At 39.5% G+C, this 27,987-nt stretch overlaps 1 protein-coding gene across 1 annotated transcript in view; it reads left to right on the top strand.

The window, feature by feature from the left end:
* rapgef4a (Rap guanine nucleotide exchange factor 4a) overlaps positions 1 to 25,156 on the top strand; it is a 96,145-nt gene extending 70,989 nt beyond the window's left edge. Inside the window, 10 exon segments of the mRNA XM_052141762.1 lie at positions 1,337 to 1,397; positions 1,626 to 1,702; positions 3,862 to 4,008; positions 14,791 to 14,834; positions 15,703 to 15,793; positions 15,943 to 15,993; positions 18,110 to 18,197; positions 18,699 to 18,763; positions 18,846 to 18,900; positions 25,026 to 25,156. Of these exon segments, the coding sequence (XP_051997722.1) occupies positions 1,337 to 1,397; positions 1,626 to 1,702; positions 3,862 to 4,008; positions 14,791 to 14,834; positions 15,703 to 15,793; positions 15,943 to 15,993; positions 18,110 to 18,197; positions 18,699 to 18,763; positions 18,846 to 18,900; positions 25,026 to 25,156 (810 nt within the window).
* The last annotated feature ends 2,831 nt before the right edge of the window (positions 25,157 to 27,987 follow it).

Here is a 27,987-nt window from a genome sequence, read left to right as displayed (position 1 = left end):
TTTTGTGAAGCACGACAGGAGAAATTTGGGAAAATCTCAGCGCTGCTCTTTTTCTCTGCAATGAAAGTGAATGTGGATTGGGGCTGTCAAGCACCAAAATGAACAAAAAAGTACCATACTGTAAAAGAAGTCCATATTACTTGTGTACTACAGTACAATATTCTTCTGAAGCCATACAATGACTTTAAGTGAGGAAAAGACAATTCAGTAATTCACTACAAAATTCCCATATGGATTGAGCCAGGTGTGACTTCAGTGACAATACAGTGAAGAACCAATGATATAGCTGGATTCCATACACATATTTTTATGCAAATCTTTGCATATTACATAAAAATCTGCTGGATAGAAACACCCAGATGCAAACTGCGCATTAAAACATATACGCTCACATTTTTATTCGCCAAGAAGAGATGTGCATGAATTACGATTACCAAACGTAACACTTACCAAATATATTCCTATAGAATTTATGTAGTATCTAGTTTTGCATTTAAAGTCTTGTGACCTTTCATGTATAAAGCTAAAAACTGTCCTCAAAATGATTGGCTGCTATTACCTCCCAGAACTGTAACATGCTTTCACTCCTGTACATAAGGCATCTGCCACTGAACGGTAGCAAATTACAAAATTAAGTTTGTAAGAGCGTTTTGTCTGCGTGCTATAATCAATTAATTAATTACATTTAATGAAAGAGCAAAGTGTTTCGCTTAAATTTTCCTAAAAGTGACGATTTTGTTCTCTTAACCACACAGAATGAAAATTCTTATTTTTTAGCAAATTGTTTTCACATTATTTCGATTGTGCACATAAAGGAAATCCGTTAATGGATGCAAACATCATTATTAACATCAAACCTTGCTGGACACTTGGTGACACATCATATTAGGATATACGTGAGCACAAATGAGATTTGAGAGCCACGGCGGAGAGGTTATCGTTTTAATCGTTATTCAGATTATCAGTGAATAATTACTTAAATTTCAATCTTGCATCACAAATCTTATCGTATAACTTTAGAAGACATGGAATAAATGTTAAGTGTCATATGGACTACCTTTATATTCTTTTTGGATCTTGACAGCCCTAGTCCCCATTTACTTTCAGAAGAGAACGGAAAAGAGCACTCTGGACATTTGGCAAACACTTCTTCTTTTGTGTTTATTTGGTTTTGGAACGGCATTAAGGTGAGCACATGATGACAGAATTTTGTTTTTTGAGTGCACTATTTAATGCAAGAACAGCTGGCTTTATTCTGTCAAACAGTTTTGTTTAATTAATTACATGGTGACATTGTTTTCATTACTGATAAAATTATATTCTCTTTTCTCCTCAGGTGAATAGGGAATTAACTGGCATTCTAATATTTGAGTCCCATGCAAAAGCAGGCACAGTGTGTAAGTGTCAAAGCTACTGTACCGTTAACCTGTTTCACCTCACAAATTCATCAAATCAAACCCTACAGGACATGCTAAACTGACTTAAACAATTACTGAATTTCAGTGTGATAATCCCAGGTTATCGGTCTGCTGTTGACTAATCTGTATTCTTTGTTCTATTATATGTCTCTGTGAGATTATAATCAGATTAGTTTTGTGTTATATATTTATTTCTTGTCCCTCTAGTGTTTAATCAAGGAGAGGAGGGCACAATGTGGTACATCATCCTGAAGGGCTCTGTTAACGTGGTGATCTATGGGAAGGTCAGATTGGTCATTCTTCAATAACGCTTTCACATTAAACAGACCAATTAAAATTTGAATGTGGGGGAAACAAGCCAGCTAATCACACTTGAGCCAATTTTAGGCTTGTGCATACAGAAACTTGTGCATACAGTGTGCGTGTACTAGTGTTAATTTTGTCACCTATTTTTAATTTAGTCTTAGTCTTGTGCCAAATGTCCTTGTTAGTTTTAGTCATATTTAGTCATTCACATATCTTTTTTTGTTAGTCAAGTTTTAGTCGACTAAAAGTCTCGTCATTTTAGTCTAGTTTTAGTCAAAAGAGAATTTAAGGTATCTTAGTCAAGTTTTAGTCGACTAAAAGTCTCGTCATTTTAGTCAAAAGAAAACTCAATATATCTTAGTCAAGTATAAGTCAAAACATTTGTCTTTTTAAAATAAATTATTTCTGAGATTAATTCTGAGATAACCATTTCAGTCAAATAGTGTTTAACACATCTCAAATATTGGTTAAATGTCATAATTACCTGACAAAATACACTTGTTGAATGATTTTTGTTGAATTCACTTTGTTAAAAGTGTCTGGTTTTCTGATTTAAGAGACACATTCACAAATGATGAACTTGTTCTTTAGATTATTTTATTTTGAACCAACACAATTCAAAAGCTGGGGCCCAACAGACTCAGACTGACAAATTACAAAGGTTTTTAAAGCTGTTTTTGGTTGCCTTTTGTCTCATTTTTCTATTCAGAGTGTACCCTTTAGATGTCAGCTTAAGGTTGGTGGTGTTTTTCCCGATATTTTTTGTCCGCAGTGCTTCCCGTCAGTTATAATGACACACTCTGACTTTTGTCAATGTCATTGTTGTTGTGTTCTTGCTCCATGTAGTTTCGTGTTGCATCCACAGGCTGGCAGCAACAGGAGTATGAGACCTGTAACCGTCACTTGAGCAACAGTGCTGAACTCATTCGAATATTTTGAAGGCTCAGTAACAGCTGAATATTCTATCTCATGATGAAAAAGTCGAGACGATTGTTGACGAAAATGAAGATAGATTTTATCTTCGTTTTTATTTTATGCAAAACATTTTAGTCTCGTCTTTTTTCGTCAACAATAATGCATGTTAATTTAGTCTTAGTCAGCGTTTTTGGACATTGGTGCAGTCTCGTCATCGTCTCGTCTTAGTCATGGAAAAAAAGGTCGTTGACGAACATATTTAGTCTCGTCTCGTCTGACGAAATTAACACTAGCGTGTACATTCAATTATACTGTAAAACATTTAAGTATAAATTCACATTAAAGGGGTCGAGAAATGCCCTTTTTTGTTTTATTATCTTCCCTGAGATCCACTGATAATGTTATTAAGGGTTTATTTTTACAACAAAACAGTCATAATGTAGTAATATATGATAATTTTCCACCCTGTCTCTGGCACTCTATCTGAAACGTTCCTTAAACGCCTCCTGAGTGCCTCCTTAAAACTTAGAAATTAACGGCCACTGATTGTCTAAAAGCCTGCAGTCCGTCAAAATCAGCCATATATGAAACTCAGTCATAAGACAATGAACAAGCCTCTCAACATTATAAAACTAAATTTAAGGGGTTAAAGCAAGAGACAGAGAAGCTAGATGAAAGATAATGGCTTTTCCTTTTCAGAGTTGTAACTTGACACAGTGTCTTTTAAAAGTGGCTGAGATATGTATCAAGTGGTCAAAGATGTCTGTCTAGTGCATAAATATATACAAACGTAATCCAAAATAGTCCAGATGGGTCCCCTTTGGTGTTCAGGAATAGTTAGACCACAGTATGCCTATATCCTGCTCCGAGTATGAACTTAGCACCAGTGGGCGGGGCAAAGGGTGTGATGAGTTTAAGTAGGCGTTGATGTATTTCCCTGTAGAGCCGGTCATGAATTAACGAGCCCCTAGTGACGTAGGCTAGTTGCGGAAGTAGAGAACGAAGCATTTTAGCTTGGTTTCAGTAAATGCTTTTAATTGCAAGTTCTGAAATATATGTATGTTTTATTGTAGAAAGATCTCTTTTATGTCAAAATATCAAGGAAAATGTTATTCCTCATGACATGACCCCTTTAAGCTGAGTAAATCGAAATACCTTTTTGTACATGTTTTTGTACAAATAAGGCCCTGTGTAATACCTACCTGTGTGTGTCTCTTTGCAGGGTGTAGTGTGCACACTTCATGAGGGTGATGACTTTGGAAAGCTGGCTCTGGTGAATGATGCTCCTCAGGCGGCATCCATTGTACTGAGGGAGGACAACTGTCACTTCCTGAGAGTGCATAAAGAAGACTTCAACAGAATCCTCAACGTCAGGGGTCAATATTCACAATGTGTGCTGAAGAATAAAACAAAACAAATTTTCTACAGTTAAAATGTTTCTTTAGGTATTTGTGACGAGGAGGAGGGTGGAATCAGGCTAATCAGCCTGGAGGGGGATAAAGACTAGCCAGAGCCACCTGTTTGAGAGAGAGACACTCGCAGCCGTGTTGTATGTGTGTCTGCGTTTGTTTATGATTGTTTTATGCTGAGCTTTATCATTAAACTTTACGTTGACTGTTTAGTCAGTTCCCGCCTCCTCCTCGCACATCCCTTACCCCGTTAAAGTATTCCAAAATGGATTTCATGTGGTAACATCTGGTGATATCTGTGATATATGCACTCAATGTTTTTGTGCACTAGAGGGCGCTCTAGTTCATTCCCTTGTATGTTGTGTTGATGTAAAAAGAAGACAAAAAGAGTTCCCCAGTAAATAGAAGTGAGTTAACAGGCAATGGTCTCAGCATATCATTCATGTTATATAAAAAATTAAGATATAACATATTGGCGACAAGGATTATCTTTGTCGAACTTATGATTTAGTGCGACGGTGAATTACTGGCTACTGAATACAGCAGATCTGACGAATATAGTGAACTTGTGAAACAACACACGACAAAATGGCTGTGTTTATCGGTCATATGGATGCCTTTGATTTGACCTACGTAGAAAGGTTTGAACAGTTTGTTTCTGCAAATGACATTGCAAATGAGAAACGAATTGCAATGTTGCTGAGTGTAATGGGCCGGGTGTGAAATCATATGAAGACATTGTGACTGTTTTGAAAGAACATTTCTCTCCGAAACCAATCATGATTGCAGAAAGATTTAGGTTTCATAACCGCAGTCAACAGGAAACAGAAACAGTAGCACAGTATGTTGCAGTTTTGAAAAAGCTGAGTGAACACTGCAAATTTGGGATGCATCTGTGAGATGCATTAAGAGATCTCTTTGTGTGCGGGCTGAAAACGGAGTCTTTACAGAAACGGCTACTGACGGAAGCAGCTGATTCCGTGGTGATTGCAGTGTCTATAGAAACGGCCGCAAGGAAATCTCAACAGTTAAGTGGCTCTTTGAAAGTTAATGCACTGTCCTTGCAAGAGAAAGGGAGAAGCAAGTATTACCGTTTTGGAAGAACGAACCATAATGTGAAAGATTGCTATTACAAAGAGCAACAGTGCCACAACTGTGGGAAAAAAGGCCACATTTCCAGAGTGTGTAGAATTAAAGGAAAATACATGACTGAATATAAAAGGGCAAAGTCGGTGAGGATGAAAATGTCCAACATAAACAAAGAGTACATCAGATGAGGGTCAAAGACACCATGGATATAGAGCACTGTACGTGATAACTAGAAAAGAAGAATTGTCAAAAGTAGAGGGAGAACTCTTGGAAATGGAATTAGACACTGGAGCTGCTGTTTCCTTGATTTCAAGATAACTTTACAATGCACGACTTGCCCATAAATCACTGTGTGAGACAAACGTGATTATGAAAACATATACAGGTGAGGTGGTGTCTCCAGTAGGGGTCATCGTAGTCAAAGTGAAAATGAACAAACAAAAGGTGAGATTACCACTCTATGTCATTGAAGGAACCGCCCCCCACTATTCGGCAGAGAATGGCTCAAGCAAATCAGGCTGAACTGGTGTGAAATTAAGAGTGTGTGAGTAAGGAGTCACTTAAAACGGTGCTAGCAAAGCACAAAAATGTCTTCAGGAAAGGACTGGGCTTGCTAAAAGGTTTTGAGGCCACAGTGTCAATCAAACCACAGTTTCAGCCACGATTTTGCCAAACACGCAATGTCCCCTATGCACTGAAGCCGAAAGTTGAGGCCAAAATAAATCTACTATTGGAGCTGGGGGGTCATCTCCCCTGTTACATGGAGCGAATGAGCTACACCTATCATGCCAGATGTTAAAAGGAATGGGGATGTGAGGATTTGTGGAGATTTTAAGGTAACAGTGAATCTGGCCCTTTGTGTTGAACGTTACCCGATTCTGCGAATAGAGGACTTATTTGCATCATTGTCAGGCGGCCAACGCATCACCAAACTGGACCTCTCAAATACATATTTATAAGTGTCCTTAAATATTTGCTGGAGTATTTGGGGCACATCATAGATACTCAAGGTCTTCATAAGTCACCAAAAAAGGTCAGTGCAATCGGGGATGCGCCTGCACCGAGGACTTCTAAACTATTACAGTTGACTATTACAGTTGATTTATTCCTAATCTTTCAGTGTTAGCACCCCTCAATGCTTTGCTGTGCAAAGGAAAGCAGTGGCTGTGGTCTCATGAGTGTGAGGATGCGTTCGACAAGGAAACATTTTTTTTGCTGTCAAAGAGCGTTTTGACACATTACAATCCACAGCTACCAATCAGACTGGCCTGTGATGCATCGCCATATGGTGTTGGCGCCGTCATCTCACACATCCTCCTGGACGGGCAGGAAAAGCCAATAGCCTTTGCCTCGATAACATTGAGCAAAGCAGAGCAAAACTACGCTCAAATTGAAAGGGAGGCACTTGGAATTTTCTTTGGAGTACGGAAATTCTACCAATATTTGTACAGGTGGAAGTTTACATTTCTTACGGACCACTGTCCACTGACAACAATCATCAGTCCAACAAAAGCCATTCCATCCATGGCTGCAGCTCGGATGCAGTGCTGGGCTTTGTTGTTGGCAGCCTATGATTACGATATCCAGTATAGAGACGGTGCACATCACTGTAATGCGGATGGGTTATCGCGACTACCTCTGCCAACCGCACCTCAAGTTAAGCTGAATACAGTGGAATTGTTTCAAGTAAAGCATCTTGATTCCTTACCGGTGCTGTGTTCAGATGTTTGTAAAGAAACAAGGTCTGACTCCACTATGTCACAAGTAATGGAAATGGTGGCAACTGGATGTTTCTCACCAGTCACGGATACAAATAATGTGCTTGCCCTGTATGTGAACAGGAAAGATGAGTTGACACAACAGGGTTGCCTTATGTGGGGTTGGAATGGTCATCCCTCCTAAGCTGAGATCCAGGGTACTGGCAGTTCCCGCCTCCTCCTCGCCCTCTCCCCCTTCATCCGGGATAAAGTCGGTTGCTCATAGTTATGTCTGGTGGCCTGGTATTGATGCTCAATTCGAACAATTGTCATAAACCTGTCATTCATGCCAGCGGACGCAAAAAGCTCCTGGTCCTTCACCATTACACCCTTGGAAATGACCAGAGTCACCTTGGCAACGCATACATGTGGACTTTGCAGGTCCATTTGAAGGACACATATACTTGGAGGTTGTGGATTCTCACTCCAAATGGCCCGAGGTGTGTGTGTGATAGAATCAACTATGTCTACCAAGACCATTCAGGTGCTGAGGGGATTGTTTAGTTGTTATGGACTCCCAGAAGTGCTGGTTAGTGATAACGGGCCTCAGTTCACCTCGGATGAGTTCCAGACATTCCTCAAGGCTAATGGAGTGACACATTCACGATCTGCACCTTTTCACCCAGCTACGAATGGCTGAATGCTTAGTTCAGACATTTATGCGGGCACTACATTGTTCTAAGGGGTCAACTTCAATTCAATAAAGGCTGGACACCTTTCTACTGGCTTGCCGAAACACCCCACACGCCACCACAAAGGAATCGCCTGCCATGTTGTTTTCTGCACCGCAGGTTGCAATCTCGCTTAGATATGTTGAAGCCTTGTGGTTGAAAAAGCACAAAACAAACTGTGCCAGCAATGTCAATTGCATGCTAAAGAGAGAACATTTGCAATGGGTGACAAAGTATTAGTTCGTGATTATTGGAGGGGAAAGAAATGGACGTCTGGTTTTGTTTCAGCAAAGACAGGCCCTGTATCATACACTGTCAATGTAGGACTTTCAGTGCACTGGAGGTGTCATGTTGATCAGATGTTGGCATGTCTAATTGGCTGTGACAATGGAGATGAGATTGGACCAGAGATCAGTGATGTCCCTGAGGAGAATCTGACAGATCTTTATGAACATCCCATTTCAGAAGAAACATCACTTCCTAGTCTCGATCCAATCCAGACTGGTTGATTCATTCCCAAGTGAAACAGTGGAGGTGTTACGCACTCCACACAAAGAGACTAAGAGATACCCTGAACGTACCATTAAGCCCCCAATATGGTTTAGCCCTTAAGGTTTACCTTAGACTCAGAGTATAAGTCGATTCTGTTATATACATTCTGACAGTCATGGCACTGAGTTTAGTTTAAAAGAATTCGAACAACACAGTTCATTGGATGATTATAGTGTTTAATCACAGTTATTCTATATTGCTGGTATTACTAGACGTATTGTATTATACAAGGTTATAATTGTGTCATGCTATATATATATATATATATATATATATATATATATATATATATATATATATATATATATATACACTCACCTAAAGGATTATTAGGAACACCATACTAATACTGTGTTTGACCCCCTTTCGCCTTCAGAACTGCCTTAATTCTACGTGGCATTGATTCAACAAGGTGCTGAAAGCATTCTTTAGAAATGTTGGCCCATCTTGATAGGATAGCATCTTGCAGTTGATGGAGATTGAAAGTTGAAAGATGCTCTATTGGGTTGAGATCTGGTGACTGTGGGGGCCATTTTAGTACAGTGAACTCATTGTCATGTTCAAGAAACCAATTTGAAATGATTCGAGCTTTGTGACATGGTGCATTATCCTGCTGGAAGTAGCCATCAGAGGATGGGTACATGGTGGCCATAAAGGGATGGACATGGTCAGAAACAATGCTCAGGTAGGCCGTGGCATTTAAACGATGCCCAATTGGCACTAAGGGGCCTAAAGTGTGCCAAGGAAACATCCCCACACCATTACACCACCACCAACAGCCTGCACAGTGGTAACAAGGCATGATGGATCCATGTTCTCATTCTGTTTACGCCAAATTCTGACTCTACCATCTGAATGTCTCAACAGAAATCGAGACTCATCAGACCAGGCAACATTTTTCCAGTCTTCAACTGTCCAATTTTGGTGAGCTCTTGCAAATTGTAGCCTCTTTTTCCTATTTGTAGTGGAGATGAGTGGTACCCGGTGGGGTCTTCTGCTGTTGTAGCCCATCCGCCTCAAGGGTGTGCGTGTTGTGGCTTCACAAATGCTTTGCTGCATACCTCGGTTGTAACGAGTGGTTATTTCAGGCAAAGTTGCTCTTCTATCAGCTTGAATCAGTCGGCCCATTCTCCTCTGACCTCTAGCATCAACAAGGCATTTTCAGCCCACAGGACTGCCGCATACTGGATGTTTTTCCTTTTCACACCATTCTTTGTAAACCTTAGAAATGGTTGTGTGTGAAAATCCCAGTAACTGAGCAGATTGTGAAATACTCAGACCGGCCCGTCTGGCACCAACAACCATGCCACGCTCAAAATTGCTTAAATCACCTTTCTTTCCCATTCTGACATTCAGTTTGGAGTTCAGGAGATTGTCTTGACCAGGACCAGACCCCTAAATGCATTGAAGCAACTGCCATGTGATTGGTTGATTAGATAATTGCATTAATGAGAAATTGAACAGGTGTTCCTAATAATCCTTTAGGTGAGTGTACATAGACGAAAGCAAAGAAATACACCTTTTTTTCATGTTAAGTGTTTGTAACATTGTTACTGAAGAAAGAACAACAACACTTTGTGGGGAGGAATATATGATATATGCACTCAATGTTTTTGTGCACTAGAGGGCGCTCTAGTTAATTCCTTTGTATTTTATGTAAAAAAGAATACAGAGTTCCCAGTAAATAGGCTCTATGCACGTCACAGTTCCGGGTTCGCGTGTACTAGGCTAACAACTTCCGGTTCAACTTCCTGTTTATACACAGACAGATATGGCTCTCTTTTATAGTCGTTGTCTTCAGGACTTACCTCGTCTGACGGTAAATGATGTGCTGCTCCTAACAGGTTTCGAGTGGTGTGATTTTGTTGTATGTGCGCAGGAGGACATGCTTGTTGAGCGTATATACAAAAATATTGATGTAATGCGCACCATTAGAGACCGAGCAGATCTGTTTTTTTTTTTACCACTACCTATTGAAGTGTTTGCATGTTTAGGTCATTTTTAGATAACCAGTGAAGTATTTCTCAATTTCTACAATTGTATAAATGTTGCTTTATTTAATGACTGTGTGTTACAGTGTGGCCACATACCACTGGTGGTCCATTCAATTATAATATACAGCATTATATTTATTGTATTCTTATTTATTTACACTATAAACAATATTTACATATATACACAAAATACTCATATATATATATACACACACATACTATATTTATACAATATAATATATATACACCTATCTATTATATTACATTAGACATGTATATGTACATATATATTTAGATTTGTATAGGCTAGTTAATAAATACATATGTTATGCATTATGAAATTATAATAATAAATGCATAAGGAAACACTGTCTTAGTTTTGTCTGTTGATCAGAGTTATGAACAGAGTGTGAAATCCATAGTTTTTACAAAAGTATATGTACAATATTTACATTTACCTTAGCACATTAACAAGGATGAGGGTTTTTAGACTCAGTGGCTCCATGCCTTGACAAGTGGTCCACATTGCTAGTTCACAAGCAAACATGCCACTGTAAACAGTTGGTTTATGCTACCAGAAATGGACAAGGGGATGACTGTGTCAAACAACTTATGCTCCTTCACTCGACGGATAAGACGTTCAACATGTACCCTGAGCCTGGCCACAGACTGAGTGTGTGTCACTTCATGAGGTAGCATTTGTTTTCCCTTGGTCAGGAAAACAGGCCGGTGAACTTTGCACGGCACTAGGCTGTCAATTAAGAAGCCCTTATCCACCATGATGGCCATGTCAGGAGTAAGAAGGTTAATGATCCCTGACTGTTTGAACAACTCCCTGTCACTTATAGACCCTGCATAGAGTCCAGACACAAATGTTATTGCACCATGAGGTGCAATTCCTATTAAAGCCTTGAATGTGCAGTGAGACTTATAGTTTGAAAAACCTCACTTTGTAATAGCAATGAGGAAGGTGTTTGGCAGCGGATCTCAGTACAATCCAGGATAACCTGTGTGTCTCGGAAAAGATGAAATTCCTCTGGCAGATGGGCTCGTACTCTCTCTTTCGGCATCCAAATGCACACTGTCCCCAGGACAAAGTACAGGAAGTTGGCCCAGGTTGTTATGATGCGGCTCACAGTGGCCTGATGTACATGGAAGCGATGACCAAGGTCCTTTTGCTTGAGGCCCAAAGCAAGATGCATCATGAACAGGAAGAACTTGTCTATTGCAGGAAGTGCCCGAGTGTTTCCAGCCTCCTTGGTGACTTTGGAGTTGGTGACACGAATCATTCTGTGCATTGCCGGTTCAATCAGTTCCCAGAAGGCCATCAGGTGGTTATAGGTTACAAATCTGTCAAGAAATAAACGTACATTGGTTCTCACATGGCATAAAAGACTTACACTTAGCTTTATAGTATAGTAATTTCCAGTTTAGGAAATAAGAATGCTGAACTACAAGTAACTGATACAACAATCTTGTAATACATCACGAGTCATGAAAATTATGGAATTCGGTATGTATGATTAAACTAACTCTGATTGCTGTTGAAGACAACAGATGTTATTCATACTTATAATTATGTTAGCCTATGTTGTTGTTATTATTTTGGTCGGTGTAGCCTACTTTTACGTGCAGCTAGCTTATACAACTCCAATAATATTTAATAACAACGTGGACTAGTGTTTCAAGACAAAGGCAACGCTATTACAAATGCTTATCACAGGCAATATAATTTTACCTTGTATAAAAGCGTATGTCCTCATCGGACCCAGCAAATCTCTGGAGACTAAAGCGAAGTATGATCTTGGTCTGGTCCAACTGCTTCCGTAGATCTTCTATCTCCCTCGTCAACTCCTCATTTTCATGTAATACCATGTCCACAGCTGCAGCTTCGGGAACTGAACAATAATCGTGTCCAGTCCTCTCCACGTCAAAGTCCATATCTTGCTCTACGTCCGAGTCTGGATCAGGGGGCAGCGGTCTCTCTCGCCGTTCCCAAACACTCGACCTCGGCGGCTGCACTTGGTAACGGTTCCACTCAAACAGTGTAGGGAAAGCACCTTTTTTCAGACGTCTCAGTCTAGTCCCTTCCATAAAGTCATCAGGTTTAAAATGAATGCTACACACCTTTGTGTTTTTGTTTACTTGGAAGTCATCCCTCCTGATCTTAACGATCCATTTTTTTCTGAGATCCTCTTCCACGGGAAATGAATGAAAACTCACAGTCGAGTTGTATCTTGCCGACACAACGCACGACGGCACACAACAATGTTCCGAACTAGGTCTCATTAGCTTTTGATATCGGAAAACCCTTTTCTCCATAGTTCAGCTGCCAAGATAAGAATAACTAGAATGTTTGTCGTTGTTAACTTTCGTGCGTCAGATCTAATACGGAACCGGAAACTGTTTGCCCAGTAGAGAGTGTAGTCGGAAACACGTCACAATCCCCGCTGCATAGAGCCTATAGAAGTGAGTTAACAGGGTCTCAGCGTATCATTCATGTTATATAAAAGATAAAGATATAACAATATCCCAGCCCAAAATGTTATTAATGTAATATGACTGAATCAACTTACATCTATTAATCATATATACAGTACAATAGACAAAGGGTTGGATTTTATTTATTTTTATTTAAAATGTTTTGCATGATCTTAAAAATTCTGAGTTAAAAGCTTATTGTATGTTCTTTGAATTAGTTTTGTAGACAAATGTAATTGTTATTAATATTAAACATATTAATAAAAAAAACGAAATCTTTTTTTTAAATGGATGAGTTAGAGTGTTGGGAATTAGTTACCTAAAATTAGCAACGCTAGTAACTTCAGAATCAGAATCAGAATGAACGTTCTTGCCAAGCTTTATTGTCAAGCTAACACACACAAGGAAACTGTCATGGTGACAGAAGCGAATACAGCTATATATACATACATACAAACATATACATTTAAACATATAGTGACATAAAAATAAAAGAATATTATATAACAGATAAAAAAAGAGAAATATACAATAGAGCAATAATGTTGTTCGAATATTTTATATATAGTTATGTACAGGTGATTATTAAAGAAGAGTTAGGGATATGTTAAAGAATATAAATGAAATATGGATATAAGTAGGAATGGATGGATTAAATATTGCACATGGTTGTACTGCAAAAAAGAAAGTATTTGAGGGCAGTTATAACTGTTCATGAGATGGATAGCCTGAGGGAAAAAACTGTTCTTGTGCCTGGCTGTTCTGGTGCTCAGTGCTCTGTATTGGGGCAAAAGTTTGAAAAGGAAGTTTGCTGGGTGAATGGGGTCCAGAGTGATTTTACTACCCCTTTTCATCACTCTGGATGTGTACAGTTCTAAGAAGGTGGGTATGGGAGTGCCAATAATCCTCTCAGCACTACAAACTATCCTTTGAAGTCTTCTGATGTCTGACTTGATAAGTGCAGAGGAAAGACTCAATGACTGCTGAGTTGAACTGTAACAGCAGCATCTGTGGCAGGCTGAACTTCCTCAGCTGGCGAAGGAAGTACGATCTCAGCTGGGCCTTTTTCAAAATTGAGTCTATGTGGGTCTCCTACTTCAGGACCTGTGAGATGGTACTGCACAGGCACCTGAATGACTCCACTGCTGCCATAGTGCTGTTCAATGGTGAGTGGGGGTAATTTTGGGGTGTTCCTCCTAATGTCCACTATCATCTCCACTGTTTTGAGCATGTTCAACTCCATCTTGGATGAGGCTGATGACTGTGGTATCATCTGCGAACTTCAGAAGCTTGACAGAGGGGTCCTTGGCAGTGCAGTCATTTGTGTACAGGGAGAAGAGTAGTGGGGAGAGTACACATCCCTGGGGGGCACCAGTGCTGATTGCAAACTACCGTTCAAATGTTTAGGGTCACTTATTCTTTATTAATGTTTATTTTTTTCACATTTTAGAATAATGGTAAAGTCATAACAACTATGGAATAATAGAACTGAAAATATGGGAATTATGTTGTGACTAAAAAAATCGCAAATTAATCAAAACTTTTATATTTTAGCATCTTCAAAGTGGCCACACTTTGCCTAGATTTAGCAGAAATGTACTCTTTGCATTTTTGCAACCAACTTCTTGAGGTATCACCCTGGGATGCTTTTTAAACAGTATTGAAAGAGTTCCCATCTCTATGCTGGGCCCTTAGTGGCTGCTTTTCTTAATTATTTGGTCTAAGTCAACCATTTGAAAACCTTTTTTTTTAAAATACAATTATATAATTTTGTAATTAAATAAATTAATATGTTGGCACAATTATATTTTTTTCTACAAAACTCATTTCAAACATTTAAGCATACGCCTTCAGATCAAAAGGTTTTTAAGATCATGAGAAACATTTCAGTAAAGTGAACTCAAACTTTTGTATGGTAGTGTACATGTGCTGGAGGTGAATTTCCCCATTCTCACTAGCTGCTGCCTGGCCATCCAGAAAGCTGGTGATCCATTAATAGATAAAGGCAGGAACCGAGAACTGGGGTAATTTAGTCCATAGGAGGGCGGGATTGATGGTGTTAAAAGCTGAACTGAAGTCAACAAATAGTATCCTTGCATAAGTCCCTGGTCTGTCTAGGTGTTGAAGTATGCATGCCCCATATTGACAGAATATGTCCCATATTGACTACATAATCCTCAGACCTGTTTGCTCGGTAGGCACACTGCAGGGGATCCAGGAAGAGTTCAGTGATGTCGTTCAGGTGGGCCAACACCAGTCTCTCAAATTATTTCATGACCACAGACATCAGAGCAACGGTTCTGTAGTCATTAAGTCCTGTGATTTTGGGTTTCTTTGGGACGGGGAATATTGTGGAGCATTTGAGGCAGCAAGGAACGTCACACTGCTCCAGTGATCTGTTGAAGATCTGTGTGAAGATGGGGGCCAGCTGGCTAGCACATGATTTTAGACAAGTGAGTGAAACACCATCTTGGTCCTGTGTTTTTCTTGTCTTCTGTTTCCGGAATACCCAGCACACATAATTTTCACAGATCTTAAGTGCAGGTTGTGTAAGGGATCTCCTCTTTGGGGTGCTGTTCTCCTCCAGACCAGCAGAGGGTGTTCGCCCTGGTCCTCCCGTGCAATTCTCCTCTCCACTCCTGCAGATGGCACAAACACCCCTAACCCGCTTCAACCATCTGCTCATCAACCCTCATTCCCTTCACCTGTGTTTTTCCCTATATAAGTCTGTTTGTTTCTCCCCTTTGTGTTCAGTCTTAAGCCTTTGTACCATGTTACTCTAAAAAGTGCATTAAATCATTGCGATACACAAATTTTTGCTTCATTTTATATTGCCAGCAAAATCATTGCTATTATATTGTGAATAATCAATATGTCACTTAGTCCTAGAAAAAAAGCACCATGAACATTCTACAAAACACTTACTTTTGTGTTCCCCTGAAGACAGAAAGTCAAACGGGTTTTGAACGTCATGAGGGTGAGTAAATGATGACAGAATAATTTCTTTGAGGTGAACTATACCTTTAAGTCAGTATACACATAACTCTCCAGTGTTTTTAGCACAGACTGTGTTTAACTGAGTAGTGTGAGTTTGCTCTTCTTTTTTTAAGCTGTAAAGAGTTTAAGAATCTGAACTCGTTCTTTGCCATTACCATGGGCCTGGGAAACCCAGCTGTCTGCAGACTCAGTCAAACATGGGAGGTAAGCTCTTTATACTAACACACAGACAATACATACATACCTATTCAGACACACATACACATCATGAAAAAAATGTAGTGGCCTGGCAAATTTAACATTGATTCAGATCTCTCAATTTCAAGATATTTCAACATTTTGCTCTCTTACAGAAACTGCCCATCAAGTTCAAGAAGTTTTATGGGGAGTTTGAAAATATGATGGTGAGTTTAACATGTTGAACAGTCTGGTTCCAGAAATGGAAGCATAAGCAGTAGTTCTAACAGGAAGACTGTGGATACTTGTGCTTTCATTAAATCAGGCATCTCATCCAATCACAATACAGCCTCCGCTTTATAAGCCTACACTCCTGTCTCTACTGTTCGCATTCTTCCATTGTTTTTACCCCCCTCCATCCCATCTTCACCAGTTTAGGTCCCATCCTGGCCAGGGGTAAGCTCCGCTCCCTTGCTGTCATTGCCTCTGGCAGGATCTGATGGTTCAAGCAAGTATCTGAGTGCTGAACCGTAGGATGGGGTCTCAGAGTCTTTTCTGATAGAAGTTAAAATCCCATGAACATTCTCCGTAGGTTAATTTATTTTTAACGATAACTTATTAACTTTTAAAGACAGACCTACCTTGAGCTCTGAGGTTGTTAATCGATGGTATAAGCTCCTGCTGAAGCAATCAGTCTGTGTTTTTTCAACTTCTTTTTTAAAGAATCGTTTTAATATTGAAATATTTGGGGAAGAACTTCACTGAATTGCGGCCAACAAAGTCCACAAAAAGAGCTCTGCAGCGACCGCCGACTCCCATGATGCACTGTGAAGTACGCAGTTAGGTCACTCTCATTACACTCTCAAACTACTTACATTGGCGGCCAAAAGTTTGGAATAATGTACAGATTTTGCTCTTATTTAAAGAAATTGGTACCTTTATTCACCAAAGTGGCATTCAACTGATCACAATGTATTGTCAGGACATTATAACATGAAAAATTATATTAGAATTTGAAAAAGTGTTCAGAACTTCTTAAAATACTTCAAAGAGTTCTCATCAAATAATCCTCCATGAGCAGCAATGACAGCTTTGCAAATCCTTGGCATTCCAACTGTCAGTTTGTCCAGATACTCGGGTGACATTTTACCCCACACTTCCTGTAGAACTTGCCATAGATGTGGCTGTCTTGTCAGGCATTTCTCACGCACCTTACAGTCTAGCTGATCTCACAAAAGCTCAATGAGATTAAGATCCATAACACTCTTTTCCAATTATCTGTTGTCCAATGTCTGTTTCTTTGCCCACTCTAACCTTTTCTTTTTGTTTTTCTGTTTCAAAAGTGGCTTTTTCTTTGCAATTCTTCCCATAAGACCTGCACCCCTGAGTCTTCTATTTACTGTTGCACATGAAACTGGTGTTGAGCAGGTAGAATTCAATGAAGCTGTCAGCTGAGGACATGCGAGGTGTCTATTTCTCAAATTAGAGACTATGATGAACTTATCCTCTTGTTTAGTTGAACATCTGGCCTTCCACATCTTTGTTCATCCTTGTTAGAGCCAGTTGTCCTTTGTCTTTGAAGACTGTACTGTACACCTATGCATGAAATCTTCAGTTTATTGGCAATTTCAAGCATTGTATAGCCTTCATTTTGCCATTTTTGACCTAATATTGACTGTAAGACATGCCAGTCTATTGCATACTGTGGCAACTCAAAAACAAACACAAAGACAATGTTAAGCTTAATTTAATGAACCAAATAGCTTTCAACTGTGTTTGATATAATGGCAAGTGATTTTCTAGTACCAAATTAGCAATTTAGCACGATTACTCAAGGATAAGGTGTTGGAGTGATGGCTGCTGGAAATGGGGCCTGTCTAGATTTGATAAAAAATTACTTTTTTCAAATAGTGATGGTGCTGTTTTTTACATCAGTAATGTCCTGACTATACTTTGTGATAAGTTGAATGGCACTTCGGTGAATTAAAGTACAAATTTCCTTTCCGAAACCGCAAAACATTTGGCCGCCAGTGTGTATATTTGTATACATCGGAATTTTATAGTTCATTCCATCTGATTGTTTAGATTAAAGTTTGTAATGTTTTGATTCATCTGGGAACTGGTTGGTTTGGTTTATGGTTTGGAACTCCTTTATGAAGGATTTGATTAAATCCCTATGGGAGAAATTAATGGGAAAAATTCTTCTGGAACCAAGATGGCTGGAAAAGTGGGTGGGCACTGTAAATCCATTGATTATCCATTTGATATGTTATTCCTTAAAGATTCAGCTATTTTATCTACTAATGAAAATCAAAGATATCTTCTCTGTCTTTCTCTCATTAGGATCCTTCCAGGAATCACAGAGCATATCGACTAACAATGGCCAAGTTAGAACCACCAATCATTCCTTTCATGCCTTTATTAATTAAAGGTGAGCTTTATAATACTCCAGTAAACATTACAAACCAAGTAAACAAAACTGAACACCCTTAAAATCCAGCTGTTGTTACAAATTGCAACTTTTAATATGAAGCAACATTTGGGAATATTGTTAAATTATTTACAGTATAGTACAGAAATATAGTATATTACTTATAGAACAGAAATAGATAATATAGAAAGTAAATACAAGTGGAATAAATAAAATGAAGGGTGAATACTAGAAAATAAAAAAAAAATAAAAAAAAAAAACGAATTAAATGAAGTAAATTGCAAAAATAGAACACAATTTGAATAATTTGAAATACAAAATATGGTTTTATGTAAAAATGATATATATGCAGTACATACAGACATAGATTACATTACTTCCTAATGATAACTGAAACAATACAAGATTCTAATAAAAAAATCTTTAAAAGGAACCACACCTTTAAAAAAACTTAAAATATACAGATGCCTAAATTAGCTAAGCTAATTTTTGACCTTTCAGACATGACTTACACACATGAGTGTAACAAGACGTTTCTTGAAAGATTGGTGAACTTTGAAAAAATTGTGAGTTTTCCAAGAATCTCTCTCACCACCTCTAACTGTTTAAATAAGATTTGTAAAATGTTTTTTTTTTTCTGTTTTCCAGAGAATGATTGCTAATACAGTTAGAATCGTGAGACACCACAGAAGCCAGCCTTTCAGTAAGTCACTTAATAAGTAAAACAAATTTTTACATTCTTTAAAGAAAAATTATATAAATCTGTCATAATTTTCTCATCCTCAAGTTGTTCCAAACTTGAATGAATGTGCTTTTTTCTAACCAATAAGGACTGGGACTTTCTACAGTAGCTTAAAAAAGGATGGAAAAGCACCATTAAAATACCGTTTATGATAATTTATTGGTGTTCTTGCACCCTTTGTACTTTATTCCAAGTCTTCTGTAGTCATACAGTAGCTTTGTGTGAGGAACGGACTGAAATTTAAGTCATAATTAACAAAGATCAACAGTTATAGTGCTGCTTGCCTTAGCAAGCACAATAAAATATAGCATATGAATATGTGTAAAGTAGGACGTTTAAAGGGATAGTTCACCCAAAAATGAAAATCCTCTCATCATTTACTCACCTTCATGCCATCCCAGATGTGTATGAATTTCTTTCTTCTGCAGAATACAAATTAAGATTTCTAGAAAAATATTTCAGTTCTGTAGGTCCATACAATGCAAGTGGCCGGAACTTCTAAGCTCCATAATTCACAAAATAATCAAAAAAAATCCAATAAATACTCCAGTGGCTAAATGTATATCTTCAGAAGCAAAAATATAGGTGTGGGTGAGAAAGAGATCAATATTTAAGTCCTTTTTTTACTATAAATCTCCACTTTCACTTTTACATTCTTTTTTTGTTTTTGGCGATTTGCATTCTTCATGCATATCACTACCTACTGGTCAAGGAGGAGAATTTATAGTCAAAAAAGGACTTAAATATTTATGTTTCGTTTTTAACAATGTAGACAGTAATCCCAAATCATTTGAAGATATTTTCTATAAAGTAATTTTACCTCTTCATAATTTGATCTAATATAGAATAATTTGACCTCTTTACCAAAATGCCTCTGGCAAAGTAGGACAGGGTGATACTGGTAAAGTGGGACAGCGTATCAAGTAATTAAAAGATGAGTTATGACTTTGTAACTTACATAGCAATACTAATGCTAAAATGGCAGTGTAGTGCAGTACAGTTTACATAATGCACATAATGCAGTATTTTCACGTGTAATGAAAGGAAAATTAATTATTTCAGTTTGTTCTCTTGATGAAATATCTTTATGTAGGGCTGGGCGATAAAACGATATCAATATATATCACGATAAAGAAAATCCACAATAAGCTATTTCGCTGTTTACTGCGTGTCGCTAAAACACAAGCAGTTCGGCTTTCTCAGGCTGCGTTTCCAATGGGGTGGACGAAATCCATTCAAAAGTGCTCACAGTGCTAAGAGAGAGCTTGCTCCGCACTGCTGCCAATCCTACAATCGACCTTGCAAGCATGACGCTCGGCTTTCATAGGAATGAATTGAAAACGCTTCACTCACAATGCGCCAGTGGTAACATAGGGTCGTTTCCTCTTTTCCCTGCATGTGTGTAGACATGAAGCGCCGCATGAGTTAACGTGGTTTCAAAGCACATTTTAGACCATACGTTTTTCCCTTCTACATGTATCTTTATTAATCAGCATGTTACGAGCCTTTAATAATAAACAAATCGATTTCTGTTCTAATTTTGTGAAAATGTATTAGATGTCTGGAATGGATAAGGAAAGACTAAAATTACTAGTTGGTAGACTAGTCTCTCACTTTAATGGAAATATACAAATGTTTTTTACATTTTTTAAAAACATTTCTAAATTTTCACTCGGGACACCCCTGAACCCACATTCAGCATCATTCCACAGTCACAAGGGCTTCTATGCCCCATACTTGGGTATCTGAATCTGAAGAAATATAAAAAATATTTCATTTTAATGTAAAATATTCCAACAAATACTGGACTGCTGTCACTATGCTTCAGAACAAACAGATGATCTTTTAACATTAATTTTCAATTGATAAATGGTAAAAGACTGTAAAATTGGTAAAATATCACGCAGACCCCGCTGCTTTGGGTGTCTCTGGACCCCCTGTGCAGTTTTGTAGAGACTATTTTGACTGTTTAGAATTAATTTTTTCTTTTTTTCTTCCGTCAACTTTGAAATAAAAAAAATAAAGTGCAATGTGTAAATGTATATCGTGATAAATATCGATATCAAACAAAATGAAAAATATTATCGCAATATTTTTGGCCATATCGCCCAGCCCTATCTTTATTTAGCATAAAGATGAAATACAAATAAATGTTATCTATTTTCCCTATTTTGATGATTTGATTTAGTTGAGCACCTGCACCTTTGTATTGTGGATGTGGATGCTTTCTGAGGTTTTAGAATTATTTTTCAAGCCTATACACTGTAGCGAGCAAAATTATATTGCCTTCAAAAACTGAACTGTGTTTTTCTTTTTCAGAAGTAAATACTGAATTTTCTGTTTACAAAGTTTTTTGCACTAATATTTAAAAACATTTCAAATAGTTATTGTTAATGTGTATTTTAAATATGGGATAATTCACAGCTAGGTGTGTGTTAAACAATATTAAAAAGATATTAAGGCCATGCTATAAGAAGAGTTAACATTTGTTAATTTAAGTTGAATTAAAAAGTGGATATTTTAATCTTTATGTAAGCCTAGGTTGCAAACAAATTCAATATATCAAATTAATTATATTCAAGTACAGGCTCCTGTCTAACTTGTTTAAGGGGTGGAGTAACCCACTTTAAGAGAACTGCCTGAAAAAATCTGGCATTTGTCAAAAGAGGGACTTCAAAGGTAATTTTTCACAGTATTTGGTGTCAAGTCAAGTCAAGTGGTTTTTATTGTCGTTTCAACCATATACAGTTAGTACAGTACACAGCGAAACGAGACAACGTTCCTCCTGGACCATGGTGCTACATAAAACAACATAGGACAAACCCAGAACTATATGAAACTACACAGACTAAATAACATACCAACATAAAGTGCACGTGCAAACGTGTGCAAAAAGTACGGGACAGTACAATAAATTACTAACAATGAACAGGACAATAGGCAGAGTAAGAGACAGTGCAGTGCCGACCAGTACACAGTAGTGCAAAAAGATGACAGTTTCTAAAAATGCCAAATGTAAACATGACATACTATGAGATAGTGTTCTATGCACATAGCAGTTATTGAGGTAGCAGCCAGTTATAAAGTGAAAAAATATAAAGTTTGTGTGTGTCAAACCAGTCTCTGAGTATTGAGGAGTCTGATGGCTTGGGGGAAGAAGTTGTTACACAGTCTGGCCAATGCTGGTTGCTTTGCAGATGCAGTGTTTTTTGTAAATGTTTTTGATGGAGGGAAGAGTGACCCCGATGATCTTCTCAGCTGTCCTCACTATCCTCTTCAGGGCTTTGCGGTCCGAAATGGTGCAAGTCCCAAACCATGTAGTGATGCAGCTGCTCGGGATGCTCTTAATAGTCCCTCTATAGAATGTAGTGAGGATGGGGGGTGGGAGATGTGCTTTCCTTAGCCTTCGAAGAAAGTAGAGATGCTGCTGTGCTTTCTTGTAATAGAGCTCTTGACGATCTCCACAGCGGAGCCGTCAATGTTCAGCAGAGAGTGGTCACTTTGTGCTCTCCTAAAGTCAACAACCATCTATTTTGTTTTGTCGACATTCAGAGACAGGTTGTTGGCTCTACACCAGTCTGTTAGCCGATGCACCTCCTCTCTGTATGCTGACTCGTCGTTCTTGCTGATAAGACCCACCATGGTCGTGTCATCTGCGAATTTGATGATGTGATTTGAGCTGTGCATTGCTGCACAGTCGTGAGTCAGCAGAGTGAACAGCAGTGGGAGGGGGCCCCAGTGCTCATTGTGGTGGTGGTGGAGTTGCTGTTCCTGATCCGGACTGACTGAGGTCTCCCAGTCAGGAAGTCCAGGATCCAATTGCAGAGGGAGGTGTCCAGGCCCAGCAGGTTCAGCTTTCCAATCAGGTGCTGGGGAATGATTGTGAGAATGCTGAGCAGAAGTCTATGAACAGCATTCGAACGTATGAGTCCTTTTTATCTAGGTGGGTGAGGGCCAGATGGAGGGTGGTGGCAATGGCATCGACTGTTGAACGGTTTGGATGATACGCAAACTGCAGTGGGTCTAGTGAGGGGGGCAGCTGGGTCTTAATGTGCCTCATGACGAGCCTCGAAGCACTTCATGATGATGGGTGTGAGTGCGTCGGGACGGTAGTCATTGAGGCCGGACCCTGAAGACTTTTTTGGCATGTGGATGATGGTGGTGGCCTTGAAGCACGTTGGAATGATGGCGCTGCTCAGAGAGATGTTGAAGATCTGCCAGCTGGTCTGCACATCCTCTGAGCACTCTGCCAGGAATGTTGTATGGTCGAGCAGCCTTCCGTGGGTTGACTCTACGTAGAGTTTTCCTCACATCAGCTGTGGTAAGACACAGCACCTGGTCATTGGGAGGTGGGGTGGTCTTCCTCGCCACCACGTCTTTCTGCACTTCAAACCGACCGTAGAAGTCGTTCAGCGCATCTGGAAGGGAGGCATCTTTGTCACAGGCAACTGATGTTGTCCTGTAGTTGGTGATGGCCTGGATGCTCTGCCACATGCGCCGCATGTCACCGCTTTCCTGGAAGTGACTGTGGATTCTCTGGGCGTGTGCGCGCTTTGCCACTCTGATGGCCCGGGACAGTTTGGCCCTCACTGTTCATAGGTCTGCCTTGTCGCCTGCTCTGAAGGCGGAGTCTCGGGTCCTCAGCAGAGCGCGCACCTCCACAGTCATCCACAGCTTCTGGTTGGAGCGTGTGGTGATGGTTTTGGAGAAAGTGACATCATCAATGCACTTGCTGATGTAGCTGGTCACTGATGCTGTGTATTCCTCCAAGTTGGTAGAGTTGCCATATGTTGCAGCTTCCCTGAACATTTGCCAGTCAATACACTCAAAACAGTCTTGAAGAGCAGAGATGGCTCCTGCTGGCCATGTTTTCTGCTTCTGAAGCGGTTCTGTGCATCTGACGAGCGGTCTGTATGCTCGAATTAAAATAACAGAGATGTGGTCCGAGTAGCCGAGGTGGGGGCGGGGCTCCGCCCGGTATGCGCCTGAGATATTTGTGTATACAAGATCAAGCATGTTTGCCCCTCTCGTTGCAAAGTCCACATAATGATGGAATTTAGGGAGCACTGTCTTGAGATTTGCATGGTTGAAATCTCCGGCGACAATAAACAGTCCAGTCCAACAGTTAAGGTGAGCGTTCTGCAGTTCGCTCATAGCCCCATACAGTTCAGAGAGCGCTTCCTTAGCATTAGCGCTGGGTGGAATGTAAACTCCACTACGATATGATAACAGTGGTGAATTCCCGTAGTAAATAAAAAGGTCTGCATCTAACAGTCACAAGCTCCACCAGCGATGAAAAGTAGCTAGAGACTAGCATAGAGTTCTTGCACCATTCCGTGTTGATGTAAACACACAAGCCACCACCGCGAGTCTTACTGCACAGAGCTGCATTTCTGTCGGCAAAGAGGCGAGCCCGTCTAGCTGAATGGCGGCATTCAGAACTCTGTCGCTGAGCCACGTCTCCGTGAAAACAAATACGCAGCAGTCTCTAAACTCACGTTGCGTAGCCTGCTGGAGTCGGATGTAGTCCAGTTTATTGTCCAGGGAGCAAAAATTTGAGAGCAGGATAGATGGGAGAGCCGGCCAGCTAGGGTTTGTTTTTAGCCTAGCATGGGCCCCCGCCCTCTTGCCACGCTTCCGCTTCCTCGCACACCACTTACGACGTTCTCTCCCATGGCCACCGGCATCAGGCTACGCCGAGGACTGGAGGCCTGGTTTCCGCAGCAAGCCGAGTTCGCGTAGCGCCTCCTGCAGGTCATCATGCAGCTTGGTTGTTGCATGAGTCCTATATTTAAGCAGTGTCTGGTGATGGTAAACATGAACACCGGTTGCTCCGATGTCCATGTGCCGCAAAAGTCGGGTTATTTAACAAACATTTTTTTGCTTTTGTCTTCGGAAGTAGACATCCTAAGCTTTCTATAAAGGTATAATATCAAATTATGTGGCATTTAGGTTATCATTAAAAGTGCCAGGAGTGTGTTCCACTTTCTCATATCCACCCCCTACATTTCATAGTATAGAAACAGCTAATCACTGAACTGATTCAGCTGATTCGCAATAGATTTTCCTATCTTTTGTCATTACAGATCAAGAAGCACCTCAGGTGGCCGGTAAGAACCATCAGGATGTGCAGAGGTATGTGCGTCACATAAGTGTGATTGACAACCAGCGCACCTTATCACAGCTCTCTCATCAGCTGGAGCCGCACCGGACCTGAGCCACATTCACACCACTGTTGAACAACTAGACCAGTGCTGCTTTTCCTCTGCCAGTCAATAAGCTATAGCTTCCTCCCCTGCAGCGTATTCACAATACAGATGAACATGCTTCATATAAGGGCTTTCTGTTGTTCTGGGCTGGTCGTTTGAAAATGTTGCTTTATTTCAGAAGGCAATCATTCTGTAGGATGCTTGGACATACTTTTGTGACTTTTGTTATATTTTGCCACAGTTATGATGTTGCCCATTTCAAAATTAGCTTTTGACAATTTGTCAGCTTTAAACTCTTAAGTGTATTGATTAAGTCATACAAGTCATTGACTTTTCGAATGACAGAAGGGTGAGTAAATGATGACAGAATATTCATTATGAGTTAACTATTCTTTTAAGAAGGACTTTCAGGGCATGTAGGATTTGTTGATCTGATTTTTTTTTTAATGTTGATTTATGGAAGTTTATAAGTAAATAATATTAAATGTATTTATGTAATTATAAGCATGAAGTAAATAGACTAAATATTGACATAAGGCCTGCCTGCAAAGTTTATACCTCTGTGTGCATTGTGTAAATAAATTTGCCAGAAGATGTATATGTACTGAAATTGTCACTTTTTTTTTTTACTTAAATTGTCCTTTTCAATGTGATGTGTTTAACAATGTATTGATTACTATTTGTTGTCTTTGTCAAACTTTGAGTTTTCGTAGTTTACTGCTTTAATAAAAATATCCTTTTAGAAATAGGTTCCTAATGCTCAAAGACTCCACATTCTGGCCATATATTATCTTATATTATGTTATATTATATACCAATAATAATAATTATTGTTAAGTTGTAACAATATCACATTATAACTTAATATACAGTAAGTTTATATAACATAATATATAACTTAATATATACTTTTTGGACTGAAACTTTTTTGTGTGCATTAATTATATTATATTATATTACATTTGTTATTACATAATTATGAATATACTGTATATTGATCAGTTGAATCAAAATTATTGAAACGTTTCTTGCAGAAATGGAAATTCACGTGACCACATGATTTGGAGGCACTGATGGATTCACAGAAATAAAAAAAAATAGATATTTTATCATATATGGTTTTGGAGTTAATTCAACTGCATTGAGCACAGTTGCACAATTGGGATTTTCTTAAGTTTTAGCGCCCCCTAGAATATTTTCTTTTTTACGAAACTCAGCATGTTACCTAAGAGTCTTCTTTTGTCTATGTGTACAAAGTTTCGTTAAGTCTGAAAATTGTGCTCACAAGATACAGGCTAATTAGTCATTATAGGCCACGTATAAAAGTATATAATATTGTTCCCATTCTGTCACTCACTCAAAGTTGTGTCGAATGTAGTGACACAAGGAGTGTTTCTTGAGAGCCTTGCGTACCTCTGGAATTAAGAAAAGGCCAATGAGAAATTGGGAGACAGAATTTGCATGTCCCACCCCTGGGTATAATGGGAAGCGGGCGTGTGTCTGTCAGTCAGATTTTTTCTTCGGAGCCAAGCGGTTGTGCAGCAGCAAGCTGAATCTCACTACTGTTCCACTCACCTCTGTTGACAAAGCACTGCTGTTGGATCTATGGTGCATCACCAGCGGCTTTCTGCCTCTCTGCACGCTGTGCAGTCCATGCCCCTTGGCGCCTCGACAGCGCTTCCCTCTAAAAGAATCTTCCTCCTAATAGAGTTTTGTTTTCTCTAAAAGAGTAATACTCAAGCAGGCGTTGAACGTCCTTTTCAGGACGCGTTTTTTTAAAGATGTCCTTCCGCCTCTGTGTAGTTACTGGATGCAGTCGATACCTCTCCAAGACTGCCGGTCATAGACGCTGCCTCGTATGCCTGGGTAGCAATCACACTGAGGCAGCGTATGTGGATGGTTCATGTACTCACTGCTAGAACATGACAATGGCAGCGTTGTGGTCACGGCTTTCATTTCTTAACCCTCTGGGGTCTGAGGGTATTTTGGGCCCTGGAGAAGTTTTTACATGCCTTGACATTTGTGCTTTTTTCAGTTGCTTAAAAACACATTAATGGCTAAATGGTGATAACACTGTTTTCAGCAAAAACTGGGCTACAATAATATGGGAGCAACATGTGTGTACAGGTTTGTATTTTTGAGAAAATAATGTTTGTTCTGCCCATTATCTGGTCATGGTAAATAATCTTCCAGGAAGAATTAAAGTCTTTGTACAATGGCGAAAATTAGTCAAAGTACTATTAGGAATCTGAATCCCATTCTTGATGAAGAAGGACTAATTAGAGTGGGAGGACACTTGTCGAATGCAGACATTACAGAAGGAGAGAAACATCCTCTGATCATTCCAGCGAATCATCACATAAGTACTCTCTTGATCAAACACTACCATGCAAAGGTAGTCCATCAAGGTCATCACTTTACCGAAGGCGCACTGCGTACAGCTGGCTTATGGATCATCAGAGCTAAAACACTTGTCTCTAATATCATCAAAGAGTGTATCATTTGTAAAAAACTCAGAGGACTGCTGCAAGTGCAGAAAATGTCGGATCTCCCCAAAGACAGACTAATCATAGCCCCTCCGTTCACATACGTGGGACTTGATGTTTTTGGCCCCTGGAATGTGGTGTCACGCCGTACTCGGGGAGGCAGTGCCGAAAGTAAGAGGTGGGCAGTCATGTTCACTTTATGTACAAGAGCAGTCCACCTAGAGATACTTGAATCTATGTCCTCTTCAAGCTTCTGTGTCTGCGTGGACCTGTCAAGCAATTCAGGTCAGACAGAGGCACGAACTTCATAGGAGCTTGTAAGGATGATCCTGAGATTCAGAATTACCTTCTGG

Source organism: Xyrauchen texanus, chromosome 14 (assembly GCF_025860055.1).
Source record: "Xyrauchen texanus isolate HMW12.3.18 chromosome 14, RBS_HiC_50CHRs, whole genome shotgun sequence".
Lineage (NCBI taxonomy): Eukaryota > Metazoa > Chordata > Actinopteri > Cypriniformes > Catostomidae > Xyrauchen > Xyrauchen texanus.
This window is presented reverse-complemented; position numbering and strand designations above follow the sequence as displayed.